Here is an 18,774-nt window from a genome sequence, read left to right as displayed (position 1 = left end):
AAATTCAGTTTTGCTGTATCTGACACTGCTCTTGATGCTTTTTAAGAGGTGTCTTCTCCCTGAGTTTCACCTCAGGGATCATTGTTATGGTTGTAAAAAGTGTCTTTAAAAATCAGGAAAATTAAAGAGTGTGGACTCTGTAATATTGACAGCTTTGAGAGGTTGCCACGGCAGCTCGTGGACCTGATGTTTGGAGGATCTGGATAATTTAGGATCAAAAAGTATGGAAGGATGCAGAAAGAAAATTTCTCTTGCATGTGCATTTATTGGTAACAGTGATATGAAATGCACTGGGAAAGTGTGCAGAAATAGGTCAGGCTCATTATGTAATTACTGCTTTTGTGGTAATTGAGGAGAACTCGGATCCTTTGGAAAATTACTTGTTTTGTTTGGTTTGTGTAGCAGCAGAAAGGAAAACTACTGGCAAGTTAGGATTATTTGAAAGAGAATTGAACAGTTTGGAGGATACAGAACCTTTGCCTTTGTTTGAAATTGGGTTGTTTTCCACCACATGGAGCTTTTGGCCCACAAAATTCAGTGGCCATGAACAAAATGGGGTTAAAGAGTTGCTTTGTAGTTTTATTTCCCCATTGTGTGGCCAGGATGAGTTTTAGCTACTGAAGATCCAAACTTCTGCTGCCCAGATCACGCCCTGTGTGGAGCAAACACGAGCACTGAGATGCAGGAATTAAACAGAGAGCACTGACAGCTCTGAACTCCAGCTTCCAAGTTAAATTGCAGCTTACATTCCTCCTGGTTTCATTGCTCTTCCCAGTAATCAGAGAAATTTGCCTTTCTTTTTGGGGCAAAGCAGTTTTCCAAGTGACTCTGCACATCCTGGCTAAGCATTCAAGGCTTTCCTAGGAGGAGGAACATTTTGAAGGGGATCCTCACTGAGGATGGGACTGCAAGAACTGGGGAAATAGGGAAGTATTTGTGAGCTTGGTTGGGGTTGAGGGTGGAACAGGAGTTCCTTGTGGACAGCACTGAATTGGCAGGAAGGAAATCACTTGTTTTTCCCTGGGAGGACTGGTGGTCCATGCAGAGCAGCCCATGGATTATCCATGCACAACGTTCTCTGTCAGCACTGGGGTGGGAATGGTGCTGCCTGATGTGGATTCTTTTCCGGGCTCTTGGGTTATGGTGTCTCATTTGTCTGCTGTGACACAGCTGAGGACCTGAATAGCATTAGGGGAAGGCCCATGACTCATGGCTGATTGCTGATTCCTTCATTTTTCCTGGGAAAAAAATAATTATGTCCCCATTAAAATAAATGTCAGGAATAAAATCCATCTTCACAGGAGCTTTTGTACCAATCAGATTGTACAAGTGCTCCTCTGCTAGTAGTGAATCAGCTTTTTTTCTCTTTCTACTCCATCTTTCCTTGTGTTTTTATATCATTTTTAATTTTAGTTGTCAGCAAGGGCTTCATCCATCATCAGGATAAACTTCCTGCTGGGTTGGGGTTTTTTTTTCCCCTGGTACAGTTAAATGAGTGGAAACTTGAGCAGAGACAATGTGCAAACCCCGTTAGGAATTATGTTAAAAGCACGGGGTTACTTTAAAATATTTGGGATTATTTTAAAAGCACATGGTTACTTTAAAATATTTTTAAGGATAATAAAACTCCTGCTTGCCACAGAGTGCAAATCACTGAAGCTTTATAAACTGCTGGAGGTTTGTCTGTTATTCCTTTCCTTATCCTCTGCTTTATTCAACAACACTGGAGGCATTTGAAGGGACTTGGTGTCTGAGCAGTGAAGGGCCAAGATCTGAGGCTTTCTTAATTCAGAGTGATTGGTTTGGGTTCCCTTTTTCAACGTGGATTTGCTGCAGTAGGTGCTGGGCATTGTTTCCTGCTTGCTTTGCACTTCCTGGCACAATTGTTTGGGTTTGGTTGGAGCTGAGCACTTTCACAATGAAGAAGAGGTGCTGGTTGCTGTTAGCAGGGTTGAAATCTGGGATATTTCTGCCTAGGGAGGCAGGAACTCCTGAGGCTGGCTCCAGAGGCTCTGGCAGGAGGAGTTCAGCATCCCTTGCTCAGCCCTGGATAACCCCATGCCCTGGTGGTGACCCCCCAGGCTCCTCCCTTCCTCCCTCCCTTCTGTCCTTCCTTCCCTCCCTCCCCGAAATGGGCTTTGAAAGGCCTGTTCAGCTTTCAGGAAGGATGAATTTCCCTCTCTGACTCCCTTTGATGCTCCAAACACGGATGAGTTTTGCTGGGGGAGTTTCAGGGGTGGTTGTGGAGAGTTGGGATGAGCCCAAGGTGCTGCTGGGGGGGTCTCAGCTGAAGCTGGACGTGGCAGCTGACTTTGCACAGCAGCAAGGACAGGACTTGGCTTTGTCCTTAACCCGGAAGCAGATTCCAGAGCTTCTCATTTTCACAGAATCCTAGAATTTGGGCTGGAAGGGACATCAGAGCTCATCTCATTCCCATGGGCAGAGACACCTTCCATAGGTTCCTCCAAGCCCCATCCAGCCTGGCCTTGGACGCTTCCAGCGATGGGGAACGCACAATTTCTCTGTTAATTTCCCTCTGGATCACAGAAAAATTCCCAATCCCCGCTGTGGCACTGGGATAAAAATCCCAGAGCAGCTGACCTGGGTTTTGTTGTGCAGGGCCAAGACCATCAAGAACACGGTGTCTGTGAACCTGGAGCTGACAGCAGAGGAGTGGAAGAAGAAGTATGAGAAGGAGAAGGACAAGAACAAGAGTTTAAAGAATGTTATCCAGCACCTGGAGCTGGAGCTGAACAGGTGGAGGAATGGTAGGTGCCAAAAACTGGGAGCTGGATGTGTCTGTGTTGAAATCCTGCCCTAAATCACAGTTCTAATTAATTCTGTCTGATCACTAATTCTAAACTCCCACTCAGTTATAACTCACACTTCATAACAATAATGAAAGGTGAAGAGGCAGAAACCAGGCAAACCAGCAGCTATTTGCAGGAAGAACCAGTGAAAATGCCAAAATTAGTGTGATTTCAGCTGTGGAGAACATGGGAGGCATCCCTAATTTTAATGTTGTTAATGATGTTAATAAAGAAAAGGAAAAATGTCATTATATTTGGGGGTTTTTTTAAATAACTCTGCTCCTCAGGCATGAGGATCATTGTGCTTGAAGGTAATTGGACCTTGGGTTTGGGGATTTTTTATAATTGAATTTAACATTAGAAGAATTAGTCCTTTAGCACAATGACAGGGAGTGGCATCTGATTAGAAGAATCACCATTTGCCTGCTCCTGTGGCTTCTAAATGAAATTTTTTCTTGAGAACAGCCAATTTTCTGTTTAGAAACATGGGGAATTGCTGTTCAGGGTAGGTTGTAACATCAGCTGTAGGGTGGTAGAGGAGGCAGAATATGGATACATAGAAATGAAATAGTTTTTATTGAAATACAAACTAACAAATTTTTATTGAAATACAAATTGAAAAAAAATTAATTCAATCTGCAATGCTGACAAATAATTTTAGCAACCTATCCTCAGTTTGAATTGTTTATTTCACAAGTAAAAAATCAACCCCCAACCTCCAAACCAACAAAAATCCCCCCCCAATCCAAAGAAACCAACCCTGCATCCCTGAAATCCCAACAAATCCCCACGAATGCTGCTCTGGAGTCCTTTTTATTCTCTAAATTCCATGTCCTCCAGGCTCTGTGTGTGGATGTGTCTCGAGAAAAGCCTGAACCAAGAGCAAAGGGTGGTTTAATGATGAGTCCCAGTTGGTGTGGCTCGGGCAGCTCTGGTGTCTCCCGTCCCACTGCAATCCTGGCAGGATAATCGCTGCTCTTCAGGGATGCAGAGCGTTCCCTCTGCCGCCTCCCTGTGCTGTTTCTTTCAGAGGAGCTGTTACCCCCTGATTGTGCCTTTCTCTGCAGACCCTGGCACAGGGAATTTTTCCTTCTCAGCACAGCCCCATTGCTATGGAGATGCTGGGATGGGGATTTGGGACCTGCTCTGTTCTCCCTCCTTCTGCCCATGTTTGCCACATGTGGCCACTTCGATTTCCTTCCCGTTCTTGAGGAATTTCCTTCCCATTTTTTTTTTTTTAAAGAAAAGCCTGGATGGATCCTTTTGTTTAAATATCCCCGTCCTCATCCCCTCCCTCAGTGCTGCAGTTCCATCAGGGTTACCCAGCAATGCATTCAAAAGATTATTGATTTCTTGTCTGACCTTCTGCAATCCCATCCTCTGGAAGGAAGGAGGCTTTTTACAAAGGAAGCTGTCACAGAAATCACATCTTGGATAATATTCCACTGGTACAGCTTATTCCAGGAATGAAGGATTTATTCTACAAAAGAAAAGGGCAGCAGGAAATGGGTGAGCTCAATTCTCACTGAGGGTTTCAGCACCAAGTGCACAATTCTCTTGTGTTTTACAGGCAGGAGGTTCTCATCCAGTGGATGACAAATTAAACATTCCTTTTGGGAAGCTCCTGGTGGATTCTCCACAGCCTGAGGAGTGTTGTTTTGTGTACAAGGCCCCACATTCTGACTGAACCCACCTTTCCTTCTCTGCTCCAACAGCAAAAAATCAATCCACATTTCCCTCATTAATAATATAAAATACCATCAACCCTTCAGAAACAGGGCAGAAAATATTTGGAGTGAAGTACCTTGATAGAGGTGATGCTGCTTGATTTCAAATTCCACTTTTTCCTGCTTTAAGCTGGGAAAAAAATCATCTGTTTGGTTGGTTGTGCTTTTTCTTGCCCTTTTTGTTTTGCTTTGGGGCCCCACTCAGCCTTTCTGGGCTTTGATATATTTGTCCTGCTAACCTGTTCCCCTGCCAGTGAGATAAATTGGCAAGAGGAAAGGCTGGTGAAGCTTTCAGGGGCTAAAATATAGGAGCTTTTCCTGGGAAAGGAAAAAAACCTGATTGCGGATCAGGGCTGGCTGTAACCTCCCCACTCCCTGAGCAGCATCCAGGGGCTCCCAGAGCCTCTCCCTAGCCTCTGGGGAGAGTGGATTTAATTTCTGGTATGAGTAGCTTGCCCATCCCTCATCACTGAGCCTGTGATTGTGACACAGCGCTGTTCCCAAAGGAAATATTCCTTGGGGACAGGGATTTTGTAGGAAATATGTCTGGTGTGTGCAGACAACCTCTGGAAGTTGGTGTTTGTGCTTGAATTTGCAAGGCAGAAGGTGAATATTGTTTTGAACACCTCTGGTGCCCTTCTGGTCTATCCTGGAGCTGGAAATCCCGAGAGGAAGAGACATTTAAATGCCAGCAGATTTTAGGCTGGAATTTGCGGGTTTCCCTCCTTAGTTACACCTCTGTTAATCCATGGAGTTAATCCTGGGAGTGAAAGGATTTCAGTGCTTTTAGGGTTCAACCTGTTGCTGGTTTTTATAGGATCATTAAGCTTGGAAAAGACCTCCAAGATCACGGAGTCCACGGAGTTTGCATTTCCGTGGAATCATCCTCCTCACGAGGGTGGCCACCTTCCCACACCTTTTCCATGTCATTTGTATCCCTGGCAGTGGCACAAAAGCCCTTCCTTACTCCCCTGAGTCCCTCAGTGACTGGCAAGGCCCATCCTAAAGTATCCATGGATTTGGGATTGTCATGAGTCGTGTTCCTGCAGGAGAAGCTGTGCCCGAGGAGGAGCAGATCAGTGCCAAGGACCAGAAGAACCTGGAGCCTTGTGATAACACCCCAATCATTGATAACATCACCCCCGTGGTCGCCAGCATCTCCACAGAGGAGAAGCAGAAATACGATGAGGAGATTGCCAGTCTCTACAGGCAGCTGGATGATAAGGTGGGAATGCTTGATTCCAGGTGGAAATGGAAAATTATTGCCATATTGTGGGTGTATTTTTTCTCCGTTTCTTGAGCATTGTGAGCTGGAGAACGCTGGAAAATTCCAAACACTGCGTAAAAGCAGATCCTCTCAGCTCTCCGCCCCCTTTCCATGTGCTGACAGTGTTTGGGAGCACTCTCCAGGAAATCAGAGCCAAGTTTTCCTTCAATTTTAAGTTCAGGCTTTTCCTTTCCTTTCCTTCAGTGATTTCTGTAAAATCCCTCAGCAAACTGTAACATCACCCTGGAGTCACCAGGGAAAGAAGCAAATGGTGACTGTCCTTAATAATTCCAGCTCACAATTTTCAGGAAAATGTATCCCCATCCCCTTTTGTTTGTGTTGCTGGAGCTGCAAACACAGCCCCAAGTGCAGGTGGCTCATTTATTTATCTCTTTGCACAGCTTGAGGGACATCACTGGCACTTAAAGCTCTCAGCAATTCCTTCATCCAGCCATTAAGAGCTTTGGCTCTTGGAAAGATGAAAAGTGGGGGGGCACCGGGCCAGAGTCCCAGAAAAAGCCACTCACCACTGTGGATGAGAGCAGCAAAAAGGCTGTCTAGAGAAAGGGCAGCTCTCATCATGAATCGATACTCAATTTGAAAATTCAGTTGTAATTAGCAGGAAAATAGCAGAAAAAAGCCCAGTGTGTCCTTGCCTGTTAAAATTGGAGTTTGGCTGTTTGTGGCTACAGAGGAATCGTGTTTAAACCTTAATTTTGGTGTGCTCGAGGTGTCCCTGCACAGTCTGGTTGCACAGCAGTGTTGATGGCACTGAAAGGAGCAGTTTTCTGTGAGAAATTTCAGCTTTTCTCTGACTACATCCCCAGCAGCAATCTCCAGCTTTTACATATTGATTAGGGAAAGAAAAAGAAAAATTCAGTCCTTCTTTCACTTTCCTCATCAAAAGCAGCAAAGCCCCTTAAATTATTCTGGAGGGAACTGGCAGCAGGTTTGAGTTCTTCCCTAGAAAACATGGGAAGCATAATTTGGCACAGCACTGTAGGAAATGAGAAGATATTTGATCCCAAACACTGGGATCCCAAACCCAAAATATCTCCATTTACACCAGTGTTGACAGCTTTTACTGCAGAGCTCCGTGGATGTTTATTTTTCTCTCCCCTCACAAAGTTTGCTGAATTATTCCCCTTTCTTTTCTAGAAAGGGGAGATAAAAAGTGATCAAATGAGAGCTGTGAAGGGAAATTAAAAATCTCAACCCCTGTTTCATTGCAGGATGATGAAATCAACCAGCAGAGCCAGTTGGCTGAAAAACTAAAGCAGCAAATGTTGGATCAAGAGGAGGTAAGAAACTAAAACAAATAAACCAACCAAAAAAACCCCTTTCCATTTTGCTCCTGAGCCCCTTGTTTAATGATTCCATCACAGCTGTTCATATTCACTGGCTAAAATTCACTTGGAAAAGGTGTCAGCCAGGTTTAAACTTTAAATTTCATCATAGTCTCATGAAGCCTTTGATAAAACGCCTTGAAATAACAATCCCTCCCACTGGGAAGTGATGCTGGAGGTCCAGGGGAGGAGTGGGGCCAGGATTTTTCACGCCAAATGTGATTTTCGTTGTACCCATTCAGGTATCCAGGCACTATGGACTACAGGGAGTTAGAGATTTCCTGATATTAAATTACTAATTGTCATTATTTTGGCAATTAGAGGCAGCAATCTGTGAGATGGAAAAACCTGATAATTGGTGCTGCCACAGATTTGCTGTAAAATCTTGGATTGCTCACTTCAAACATTTGATTGCATTTTTTCTGTCCCTAAAATGAATGTGGGTTTGGGTTTAAGATGGGAAATATGATCACTAAACTCAGTCAAGCCATTCCCTTATCTGTCATTTATGAGGAGTTTTGAAGATGCAAAATGAGGCAAAACCACCAAGTTCCCCAAATGTTGCTGTGATATTTCTTAGGAATTGCTTTTACTGGGAATCCAGGCCCTCAGAAAGGGTTCCCAAGGTGTTATCAGGGAGAAAACAACGTCTGAACACATCTGTAATTCATCACTCAGGGTTCACCTGCCCCCTCTGGGGACTTGGCCTGGCTGGGGGAATCTCCAGCTTTATTTTAGTCCAAGATTAAGCTCCTCATTCTCTTGCCACGGCTTGATTTGATTGCCCTGCACTGAGCAGTGCTGCCTGTGGCTCCACCAGCATAATAATGCACTTTATGCCTGCTCAGCCCATTGTTTCCTGATGTGTGCTACGAGTTTTTGTGTCACCTCACTTCTCCCATCTTTTTACATCCCTTTTCAAAATCACCTGAGGTGGATTTTTCCCTCACACTTGTCCTCGTGCCTTGCTTTTGGGGTGATGTGCATTCCTCCTGTTTGGGAGCAGCTGACACAATTATTTCCCACCCTCCCTGTTCCAGTATCTCCTCTGGAAGAGGAATCAGGTTTTCAGTGGCCACTTTTCCCCCTTTTTTTTTTTGCACACATTCCTAGTCCAGCTTTGCTAAGCTGTGAAATCTCTGCAGCTGATGTTGTTCAGAATCTTTTTCTGACTCACCTCAGGAGCTTGCCGGGCTCTGACCTCTGAAGGATAAGGTGGTATTTTATTATTCAAGGTGTTTTTCCCCACATCAGCTGTCCCTGCTCTCCCCTGGAGATGTGATGAGCTCACTGATCCACGAGCAGCTGCCTCACTCTGCTCCCCCCTAATTAACCAGTCCTTATTTCTGCTTGATTAAGCCAGCAGGTTAATTATAAACCTGAGGCCTGCTGCAGATGAGGCTGATTTTGGGGGGGAGTTGATACCTTTTTCACCCCTGGCTGCTGCTTAAGGTGGGTGTTTTGGGGGATTCTGAATATTCCATCCCCACATAGAACTGATCCACGAGGTGCTGCAGCCATGGACCTTTTCCCTTTGTTTCCAGCTCATCATTTTAACGTGTTATCAGTGGCTTTTGAAAACCTTGCTCCGTTTTTCCACATAGTATCAGCCAGAATCTCTTTGTTTATGCTGTAGGTGATGCACAGCGTTTCTCGAAGGCACGGTAATATTCACAGAGAAAATTTCTTAAGTAAATGTAAATAATAGTTCCATCTGTGTTTAGCAGGAAGATTATTTGAAGCTATTTTGTTGTTTAAATATTTACATGCCATCTGGCTCTGGCAATCCAATGGGTTTTTCCATAACGTGAGTGCACTTCTGAGGCTGCAGCATTACCAGGGAGATAAATTTCCCTTACATCTGAATCCTCTCGGTGCCTCTCTGGGCACATGCCAGCCTCCAGAGCTGCCTCCCTGCTTTCTTGTTTTCCACAAGCACTCTGAGCCAAAAAAAGCCCCATTTCTCCTGGGACATTCTGCTTTTTGGGTGGTCTGCTTGAGAGGGGGGGTGTGTGTTCTGCTGGGGGTCTCTCACTCAGCTGCTTGGTGGGCAGAGCAGGAGAAATCCACCCAAAACATTTCAGCAGGGAAGGTTTTATTCCCCTGTCTGCAATATTATACTAACCCATAGTCCAGACTTCTTGGGAAGGAGTGAATTCTGTGGATGAGTGTCCAGACTTGGCTGTTAGGATGAGCATGAGGCCCTCTCCTATCTCCTGCATGGGTTTTATCTGGTGTAATTCCCTATTTGATGTTTTCATGCCATGCCAAGCCCTGATTTTGTTCTTATTCTTGAAAGTGCAGTATCAGCAGTAAATGTTAGGTGTCACTTTTATTTCTTTTCACATCATTCTGCAGCACAGGGCTGCTGGTGGGGCTGGGGTTGTGCTGAGGACACCACAGCTGAATTTTCATGGCTTTACCACCTCACTGAACATTGGTTCAAGGGCAAGGGACAGGACTAAGCCGGTGACCTCTGACAGTCACTGAAACCTCAGCATCTCCCTCAGCAGCGTGCAGAGAGTAACTTTAGTAAGTTTTACAGCCTGGAAGCACTCACCAGTGTGTGTGTGTGTGAAGTCACTATTTTCTTCTGAGATGAATATTTTCCCTCAGCAAATAGGAGCAGCTAATCTGTCCTCAGCATCATCCTTCAGATGAGAACTGAGAATAATCATCTTAGGTTTGCTTATCAAAATATTTCTGTGGAGCCACAAGGTCTTTGAGGCTGCCTCAGAGAGCCCTTTTCCCTCAGCTCAGTTCAAAGCCCCGAGCCTCTGCTGAAACATTTCACTTTGTGGTATTTTTTTGGTCTGAGCTGCAGCCCTGGATTGAGGGCAGGAAACGTCTTTGGTGCTCTGATGCTGTTTAAAATCAGTTTCTCTGCCTCGAGTCTTGGGTCATAATAGGATTTGATGAAGATTTTTCTTGTTGTTGAAGTTCAGAGCTTTTTTTGTGCTTCCTCCAAACACGTTTATGCTGGAATTGGTGCTGTTTTCAGGATTTCTCCCCTCCTGCACACAGGATTTGTGCTCACCCTTTTTCCCCCTCTTTGCCTGTTTTTCCCCTTTCCAGTGTTGTCTTTTGAAGGAGTTTTTGGGTCACTTAATGCTGCTGTGATATTCCTTCCCAGCTTCTGGCCTCCACGAGAAGGGATTATGAGAAGATCCAGGAGGAGCTGACCCGACTCCAAATTGAGAACGAGGCAGCCAAGGATGAAGTGAAGGAGGTGCTCCAAGCCCTGGAAGAGCTGGCTGTCAACTATGACCAGAAATCCCAGGAAGTGGAGGACAAAACAAGGACCAACGAGCAGCTGGCAGATGAGCTGGCACAGAAAAGTGTAAGAGCAACTTGTTCTTCCTTATGCTTCTCTCCTTGCTCCCTAAACATTCCCCCAGGGCTTCCCAAAAACCTGCTGGTGTCACCCTCTCTTCCCTGTATTAATTAACCAGCTAAATTGAGGTAATTCAGAAGCTGCTCCGTGGAAGTTGGTGGCAGATTGTAGCTCTTGCAGCAAGGAACTGGATGTGAGAAGTGGCCATCCTGTGTTTTGGATATTTAAAACCTGTATTTTGCCAAGAAAGCTGTGAAAATCTGCCTCATGCAAATGGCAGCATTTTGTGGTTTCCTGGACTCTGTGCGGCGGAGCAGGGATTTCACAGGGAGCCAGGGGATCTCAAGGAAGGAACCAGATAAAAATTAATCAGCTTTTTCAGCTGATGTGTCCTGATCTTAAGGGAAAAATGTGATCTGAAGAAAATCAAGACCGGTTTAGTAGCTTAAAGCATCCTTTTCCCTTAATTTATTACACCAACTTAAGGAACTGTTGTTAACAGCTCTGTTTCATTAAAGACTTTGTTATCTCCCTCAGTAAAACAGATTACCACGAAATCCATCGGAAAAAATTGAATTTTCTATCCCTCTATACCTATTTCTCTGTGATTAACCTCCTTTGATGTATTATGCAAATAAGATTCTTAGCGGATTTGCTACATTTAATAGATCTAAAGTAGCCTTTGGTGGCAAGTGAGTTGTGAAAGTGGATTATGCCAAGGTGGAACTGGATGTGTCAGTACATTGTGCCAGCAGGCACGAGGAAAATGCCACACAAAAACTGCCCAGCCTGCAGGGGGGAGGGTAACCCTTGGTTTTAAACCTTTCCAGAGTGCCCTGACAGCGACCCAGAGGGAGCTGGGCCAGCTGCAGGAGCTCAGTAACCACCAGAAGAAGAGAGCCACGGAAATCCTGAACCTGCTGCTCAAGGACCTGGGGGAGATCGGGGGAATCATCGGCACCAACGACGTGAAAACTGTGAGTGGGCTTTGTGCTTTCCCCAGCTCCTCCTGCAGGGAAAAACACTCCAGCAAATCCGGGAATCCCAGAGGGGTTTGGCTTGGAAGGGACTTAAAGCTCATCCAGTTCCAAATCCCCTGCCAGGGCCAGGGACACCTCCCACTATCCCAGACTGCTCCAACCTGGCCTTGGACACTCCCAGGGACCCAGGAGCAGCCACAGCTTCTCTGGGCACCCTGTGCCGGGGCCTGCCCACCCTCTCAGTTGGGAATTCTTTCCCAATATCCCACCCATCCCTGTGTCCTGTCCCTCCATGCCTTGTCCCCAGTCCCTCTCCAGCTCTCCTGGAGCCCCTTCAGGCCCTGCAAGAGCCTCTGAGCTCTCCCTGGAGCCTTCCCTTCTCCAGGTGAACACCCCCAGCTCTCCCATCCTGGCTTCAGCCCTGGGAGCATCAGTAGATGTGGAATATGTGGATCCAGCAGTCCTTCTCCCAGGACATTCTGTGTAAATCCTGGCTGAGCACGCTGGAAGACACTGCAGAGCTCTTTGTCTGGCTGGCTCACAGTTCCCACAGTTATTCCCAGCTCAGTATTTGGGGCCAGAGCCCACCTGGGAGTCACTGAACTGTTTAATGGGGGGTCTGAGTTCCCCCCAAAACAATACACACGTAGCCCAACTCCTTCCTTAGGTGGCATGACTCAGAATTCCCAGAATTTGAAAAAGCTTTAGGGGTGAGATTTGGCTTCTGAGGTGGCCAATTTTTGGTCTGAAGCTTGGTGCAAATTTTGGTCAGCCCCGCTTTGAGATTTGCCTTTGTGTGGCCTCCTCAGCAGAGGAGGTGGCTGCTCACTTTGTCACATCTGTAGATGAACAAAATGCTGATTTCAGAGAAAATATTTCTATGGCCATTGATAAATGGCAGTGATGGAAACTTTCCATGGCCTGGAAAATCTCCCTGGTGGTGTTAGTGCCATCTTTGTCCATTTGAAACCATATGAAAAGTAGCAGTGCTTAAAACTGGCTCCGTTCATTTTTGAGATGTATGAAAACTCCTTGCAATACATTTTTGTTACTTTTAGTTCGCTTTTTTGTTCATGTCCTGCCAAGGCCCCCTTGGGTCAGCAGGAGCTCCAGCCTGTCCTGCTGCAGAGGACACAGTCCCTGCTGTCCGTGTGGTTCTGCAGATCCCAGCCTTCGGAGATGTCACAGCAGCCTCTGGTGGCCGCAGGAGCAGGGACTGGGAGAGGAGATCTTTGCAAATGGAGGCAGAGGCAGTTTGGTACAAGTTTTTATGGGAACTGAGATGTCAGCACTTCAGGGGACAGCTGTCAGTGGAAATCAGGCCAGACTGAGGAGCATTTAGGGGAATAATTGCAAATTTGTTGGCAATTAGCATCTTCTCCAAGTGTGTCTAATTTCAGAGCGGACTGAAAATTTTGGAAGAAGTCTCGTTTTTCAGGATTTTTGGGAGGAGAAGCAGCACGTGTTCCCTTCCCTTTGGCAGTGCTGGGAAAAGGGGAGAAGCAGATGAAGTTGGGCCGTGTTTTTGCTCAGGGAGAACTTGCACAGCTCCTCAGTGGAATATCCTGAGCTGGAAGGGACTCCCAAGGATCAAAGTCCAGCTCCTGTCCCTGCACAGACACCCCAAAAATCCCACCCTGTGCCTGGGAGCATTGTCCAAACGCTCCTGGAGCTCTGGTAGCCTTGGGAATGTGCCCATTCCCTGGGGAGCCTGGGCAGTGCCCCAGCACCCTCCGGGGGAAGAGCCTTTCCCTGAAATCCAACCTAATACCTGGTAAACAGTTTGATATCCCTTCACATATATGTATAAAACATACAAGAAAAGAGGACAAATCAAATCAAAAATTCTGAAGGAAGATGTCTCCTTAATATAATAAACACTCTTTGCTTTGTGAAAAGATCCCAATTTTGATTTTTTTTGTCCTCCAAATAGGAGTTTTAAGTTCTCAGAAATTCCCATGCAATAATTAACATCTTTCTCCCCTTCTCCAAACTCTTTCTAAAATGACACCTGGCCTGTAAAACCATCCCAAATCCCAGACCAAGCCTCCAGCCCAGTTCCCAGGACAGGAAAAGCTCTCGGTGCTGTGGCTGTGAGCAGCTGGCAACCCCTGTGTGCTCAGTTGGCAGATGTGAACGGGGTGATCGAGGAGGAGTTCACCATGGCCAGGCTCTACATCAGCAAGATGAAGTCGGAGGTGAAGTCGCTGGTGAACCGGAGCAAGCAGCTGGAGAGCGCCCAGATGGACTCCAACAGGAAGATGAACGCCAGCGAGAGGGAGCTCGCGGCCTGCCAGCTCCTCATCTCCCAGGTGGGTCTGCTCCTGCCTTCTCCCGGGCTTTGGTGGCCTTCCCAGCCTCCTTCCCCGTGGAATGTGTGTGCCAGCAGTGAGACATGGGCCTTGTGGAGCGGAGCAGTGTCGTCTCTTGCGTGTTTTGTTGTTTGCCCTCTCTTCTCTCGTTCCTCCCCCTGAGTGTTTCTCAGCATGTTCTGACGTCCTGTCCTGAGCTCTGGCAAGGTCGTGTCCTACGGTAGGTCTCAAAATGTGTTTGGTGGGATAGCACTGAAATTCCTCCCTGGAGTGGTTTCCTCACCAGGAATCTGATGATCTCAAAGATCTTTTCCAACCTAGTTCATTCTGTGATTCTATAATTTGCATCTTGGATCACTTTAAAAGATCACTGACCATATTTTTCATGAGCCAAACCTTTGGGCAGCTCCCCGGATTTGCTCTGTGGGTGTGCTGCCAAGAAAACCAGGCAGCAAGCTACAAAATAACATGGAAAACTTTTTGGGATAGAAATCCAGGTGGGAGGAGGGGTTCTGAGTGGGTGGCTGGGCCAGGCAGCGATGCTTGTGGAGAAAGGCTGAGAGCTCTGACACCCTCACCTGCTCGGAAGTGGCCATGGGAAGGGAAAGACATGATCCAGTTTCCTGTATTTCATTCCCTAGCAGTTATCCTGAGCACACCTGGAGCAGGGAGAGCCCCTTTTCCTTCAGCACAGTGTCTTTATTAAGTTCTACTCAATCAAGCTGTAGCTGGAAGCGTGATTCTTAAAATTGCACGGTATGGGCTGCCCAAAAATGTAAATTGAAAATGATACCAAGCAGAAAAACTCTCAAGCAGGCGATCTCCTGCCTTGGCATCTTGGAGGTTTTCCTTCTGAGTGCTTGTGGAGGCCTCCCTGGGGTTAAAAGCCAAAGAAGGTGGGGGAACTATTTTAATTCCAGCTCAGGGTTGTTCCTCCAAGTCTCCCCTTCTCAGCACCACCGACCCAGAGGTCTCCTCCCTCTCTGCCAAGGTGAACTTTAAGGTGAGCCACAGGTACTTCAGTGGCTTTTTAATTAGGATGCAATAATCCAAACAGTATCTTAATTGTTGTCCCCAAATTAGAATATTTTAATTCCTTTTTGGATGTTTTCACTACAAACTTCGCTGGTTTCTGTTTAACCGTAATCCTTTCTAGCTCAGAAGGTCATTAGCAAGAACCAAATAATCAGGAGGGCTGGGGAGGGTGGATCTGAGCTTCTGCAGGTTGAAGATCCCAAAGGCACCTCATAAGGCTGGTGTCCATCTGCCTTTAAAAATCTGCTCAACACCAAGTCAGGAGCTTCCAGGGACGTTTTGGGATTACTGCCTGAATTCCAAAGTGGGCTACTGAGTGTGACCTCTAAAAACACAGCCTGCTTTGATCTCTTAGCTCCTTCCCAGACATTTTGCTGTGTGTTCTCCCAGTCATCACCTCTGGATGTGGAAGTCTTTCTGTTCTCTCTCCTTTGGGTGGGACAGTTTTCCCTGAATTCCTAGGACACAGCTCCTCCCATCTCACTGCTATTCCTTGTCTTTAAAGCACGAAGCAAAGATCAAGTCCCTGACAGACTACATGCAAAACATGGAGCAGAAGAGGAGGCAGCTGGAGGAGTCCCAGGACTCCCTCAACGAGGAGCTGGCCAAGTTACGTGCTCAAGGTACAATTTTGGGTCTCGTGGACTCAGTTTTGTGTTTTAACGATGTGAAAAATTATAAAAAACCCCACCCAGATCCTTTACCAAACAGCACCAATCGACCTTGCTAAGTAAGTATTCTGTAAAATTCTGGGAGAAGAATTTATCTAAATGTCAGCTGTCCCTCTGGCAAACCCCCTGCCCCATTCCAAACAAAGCTGCTTCCCTCAGATGTGCACAAGTTGTGTCTTTCCCAGCTCCCAGCTGACTTCATTTTAAGGATTGCTTGGTTTTCCCCCTCCAACTTAATGTGAAAAATGTGTGTGTATCAAAAGCAGATCTTCCCTGACTGAGGGAGCAGCAGGTGGGGACAAGGCTTTTATTTTTTTAAAAATTTTATCATCTCCTATACTGTTAGAACAGAATCTTTATTCCATCTCCTGGAATAAATTAAATTTATTTAAAGATCTAAAATTTAAATTTAAAATTTAAAATTAAAACTGTCTCCACCTTTAAACAGAAAAAATGCACGAAGTCAGCTTCAAGGACAAGGAGAAGGAACACCTGACACGGCTCCAGGATGCAGAGGAGATGAAGGTAGCTTGGCACAGTGGAAATTTTGAGGGAATCTCATGGTGAGATTGTTCATTGGGGTGGAATTTTGTCTTCCTGTTCACGTGACCAAAAATTACATTGATTCACCTCTACGTTACACTCATTTTTTGCTGGTGGAGCTCTGCTGAAAGTCAATTTGCTCAGTAGTGAATGAGGCTACTGGGGTTAATATCCATTTAGGTAGTTATAAATTTGATTTTAAAAGAGGCTACTTCCCTGAAGTTTGGCTGGAGTTCTGATTATCTCCTGGAAATAACAATAAAATATATAAACCTGTTTTCTGGTATTTTTCCTTTGGAAAGCAAAGCAATGTTTGCAATAATGAGTTGTTTCGATGGGGTTGCAAATTGCAGAGAAGGAAAAATGCAGTTTTATGAGGATAGTGATAGAGGTTTGTAGACTGCAGAACTTTTGCCTCCATGATAAAAATTGTAAGTGATTAAAGCAGTTGTAAAGTGATCAAATCAGTTGTGATTAAAGTGGTTGTACCTTACAGCTCTGAGGGGAAAAAAGCGAATCTTTTGTTAGCAATCTAAAGAGATACATTGAGGTTTTTTTGCTGCTCGAGGCATATTTATTCCTAGAATTTAAATTTAAGGAACAATTTCAATAGCAGGGCTGTGGATAAACAGCTCCCAGAGGTTTGGGTTTTACTTCTGCCACAGGTAGAGCTGTGCATGTCTTTTCCTGGGGGAATAAAGAGGGGAAATAAGAGAGGATTGGTGTCAAATCAGTGCCATTCGTGGCCAAGCCCTGGGTTTTTGTGTGGTAGTTTTTGCAAGAAAATGAGTCAGAATTGTTGTACATCTGTTGCTAAAAACTGAATTAAACGCTTGGATGAGTAGACACAGAGTTTTGTGATTACAGCAGGAAATGGCAGGCAGATTCCTGAATGGATTTGGTAGTTTTCTCTCCAATCTAGCGGCTGGGTAAGAGGGAGCTGTGTGTCCCTGGATCTGTGTCTGATTCCTGGCTCTGGTGTTTGCAGAAGGCCCTGGAGCAGCAGATGGAGAGCCACAGGGAAGCCCACCAGAAGCAGCTGTCCAGGCTGAGGGATGAAATCGAAGAGAAGCAGAAAATAATTGATGAAATCAGGGAGTATGTTCAGCCCCTTCATCCCTTCCTCAGTCCTGGGCTCGTTTGGGGTTGGTTTTGTTAGATTTGACTGATGTTTCTTTGGAAGTTCTGTCCTTACATGCAGCAGCCAACCCTGTAATTATTTTTCAGGGTGGATTACAGTGCCTAGTTCTTTATTGGGGAGCTTTAACAAGGCCATAAAATTATGGAGAGTTAAAAAAAAAAAAGAGTAGTATTGCACCTGCAGGTCAGTGGGTGAGAGGAGCTTGGAGGAGAGCAGGTTTTAAAGGATCATGGAATCATTTGGGTTGGAAAATGCCTTTAAGGTCATTGAGTTCAGCCACCATGAACATGGTTCCATGTCCCCGGGAAGGGTTTGAGATCCTCTCACGGTGGCCAGTCCTGCCCCAGACCTTCTGAGAGTCTGGGTGACTCAAACAGCTCCCATTTTCAGGCATTTTTATATCTTCTGCTCACACGCCAGTGTGACTCTGTTATGTTTTGCTCCTGTATTCTTCTTTTTCTAAAATCTGGGCATTCTTTTATCGTATTTATTGTATGGCCAAAGATTAATTGTAGGGAAATGAGGAAGCAAGACAGAGAGATGCCAACAACACTTTGTGTCCTTTAAGGCAAAGGAAAAAAAACACTGAATTTAGCTCTCCAATATTTTAAAACAATGTCCTTCAGGTTCTTTATGCTTGACTTCTTTCACAATTTTCCAGTAGAGAGTTACAGCTTTACTTTTTCTCTGCCCAGTCCCATTTTGTTTGTGGAGATTTATCCTCCCTTCCTCCTGGGGCTCAGGCTGAGCTGTGCTGACTTTTCCTTTCACATTTCCAGTATGAACCAGAAGCTGCAGCTGGAACAGGAGAAGCTGAGTGCTGATTATGATAAATTAAAAATTGAGGACCAGGAAAGAGAAATGAAACTGGAAAAACTCATGTAAGTCCACAGTTTCCTCATCTGGTATCCCTGAACCTCGTGCCTCTTCATGTGTCCATAGAAAATGTGCTTAGGGAGAGGGATTTGTGTTGGAATATTCACACTGAAAATATCATTTCAGCAGCAAAGCCAGCAGGAACTAATAAATAATTACCAAATACTCTCTATTTTCATACCATGCCAATAGTGGCTTTGATACTTGCCAAAAAGAGTTTATTAGAGCTCTGATTTTATAAAGTATCACAGCAAGTGTTGAACCTCTCATTCCTTAATGCACAGCAAAACAAGCAAGAAAGAAGTTGGGAAGTTTTGGGAGGGGTTTTGTTGATTTTTGGAGGTTTTTTTAAAGTAATAGATCAGATGCCTGAGTCAAAGCCTTTCCTGGGAATGAGAGAGAAAAATCCTGTGTGTGGACACAAAGGTGGAGGTGGTGGCTGAGCCCTTCCATGTGAGAAAGTTGGATATTTGGGGCAGTCAGAAGCACAATTAGAGACGTACAGTTTGCTCCCTCCTGCAGATGTGCTGCTGCAAGTGGATGCTGGTTGGTTCTCCCCTGTTTTAATATGATTGATTTGTGTTCCATGTTGTGATCTTTCCAGACTCCTTAATGATAAAAGGGAACAAGCAAGAGAAGACCTTAAAGGGCTGGAGGAAACAGTGGTAGGTCTTAATGACACTTTATTCAGCTTTTCCCCCTCTATCTGTATACCATGGTGATATGTATTTT

General features: G+C 45.4%; 1 protein-coding gene across 1 annotated transcript in view; it reads left to right on the top strand.

Moving 5' to 3' along the window:
- Positions 1-18,022, top strand: part of KIF5C (kinesin family member 5C) — a 54,270-nt gene extending 36,248 nt beyond the window's left edge. Inside the window, exons 11-17 of the mRNA XM_042041054.1 lie at positions 2,620-2,768; positions 5,587-5,762; positions 7,037-7,105; positions 10,284-10,490; positions 11,315-11,461; positions 13,588-13,699; positions 17,342-18,022. Of these exons, the coding sequence (XP_041896988.1) occupies positions 2,620-2,768; positions 5,587-5,762; positions 7,037-7,105; positions 10,284-10,490; positions 11,315-11,461; positions 13,588-13,699; positions 17,342-17,361 (880 nt within the window). The 3' untranslated portion in view covers positions 17,362-18,022. The remainder of the gene's footprint in view (positions 1-2,619; positions 2,769-5,586; positions 5,763-7,036; positions 7,106-10,283; positions 10,491-11,314; positions 11,462-13,587; positions 13,700-17,341) is intronic.
- The last annotated feature ends 752 nt before the right edge of the window (positions 18,023-18,774 follow it).

This window comes from Corvus kubaryi, unplaced genomic scaffold (assembly GCF_017639235.1).
Source record: "Corvus kubaryi isolate FWS band 111438036 unplaced genomic scaffold, C.kubaryi_AGA036_p1.0 37396, whole genome shotgun sequence".
In the NCBI taxonomy this organism is placed as follows: Eukaryota; Metazoa; Chordata; class Aves; order Passeriformes; family Corvidae; genus Corvus; species Corvus kubaryi.
Note: the sequence above shows the minus strand (reverse complement) of the source record. Positions and strands in the feature narration are given on the sequence as shown.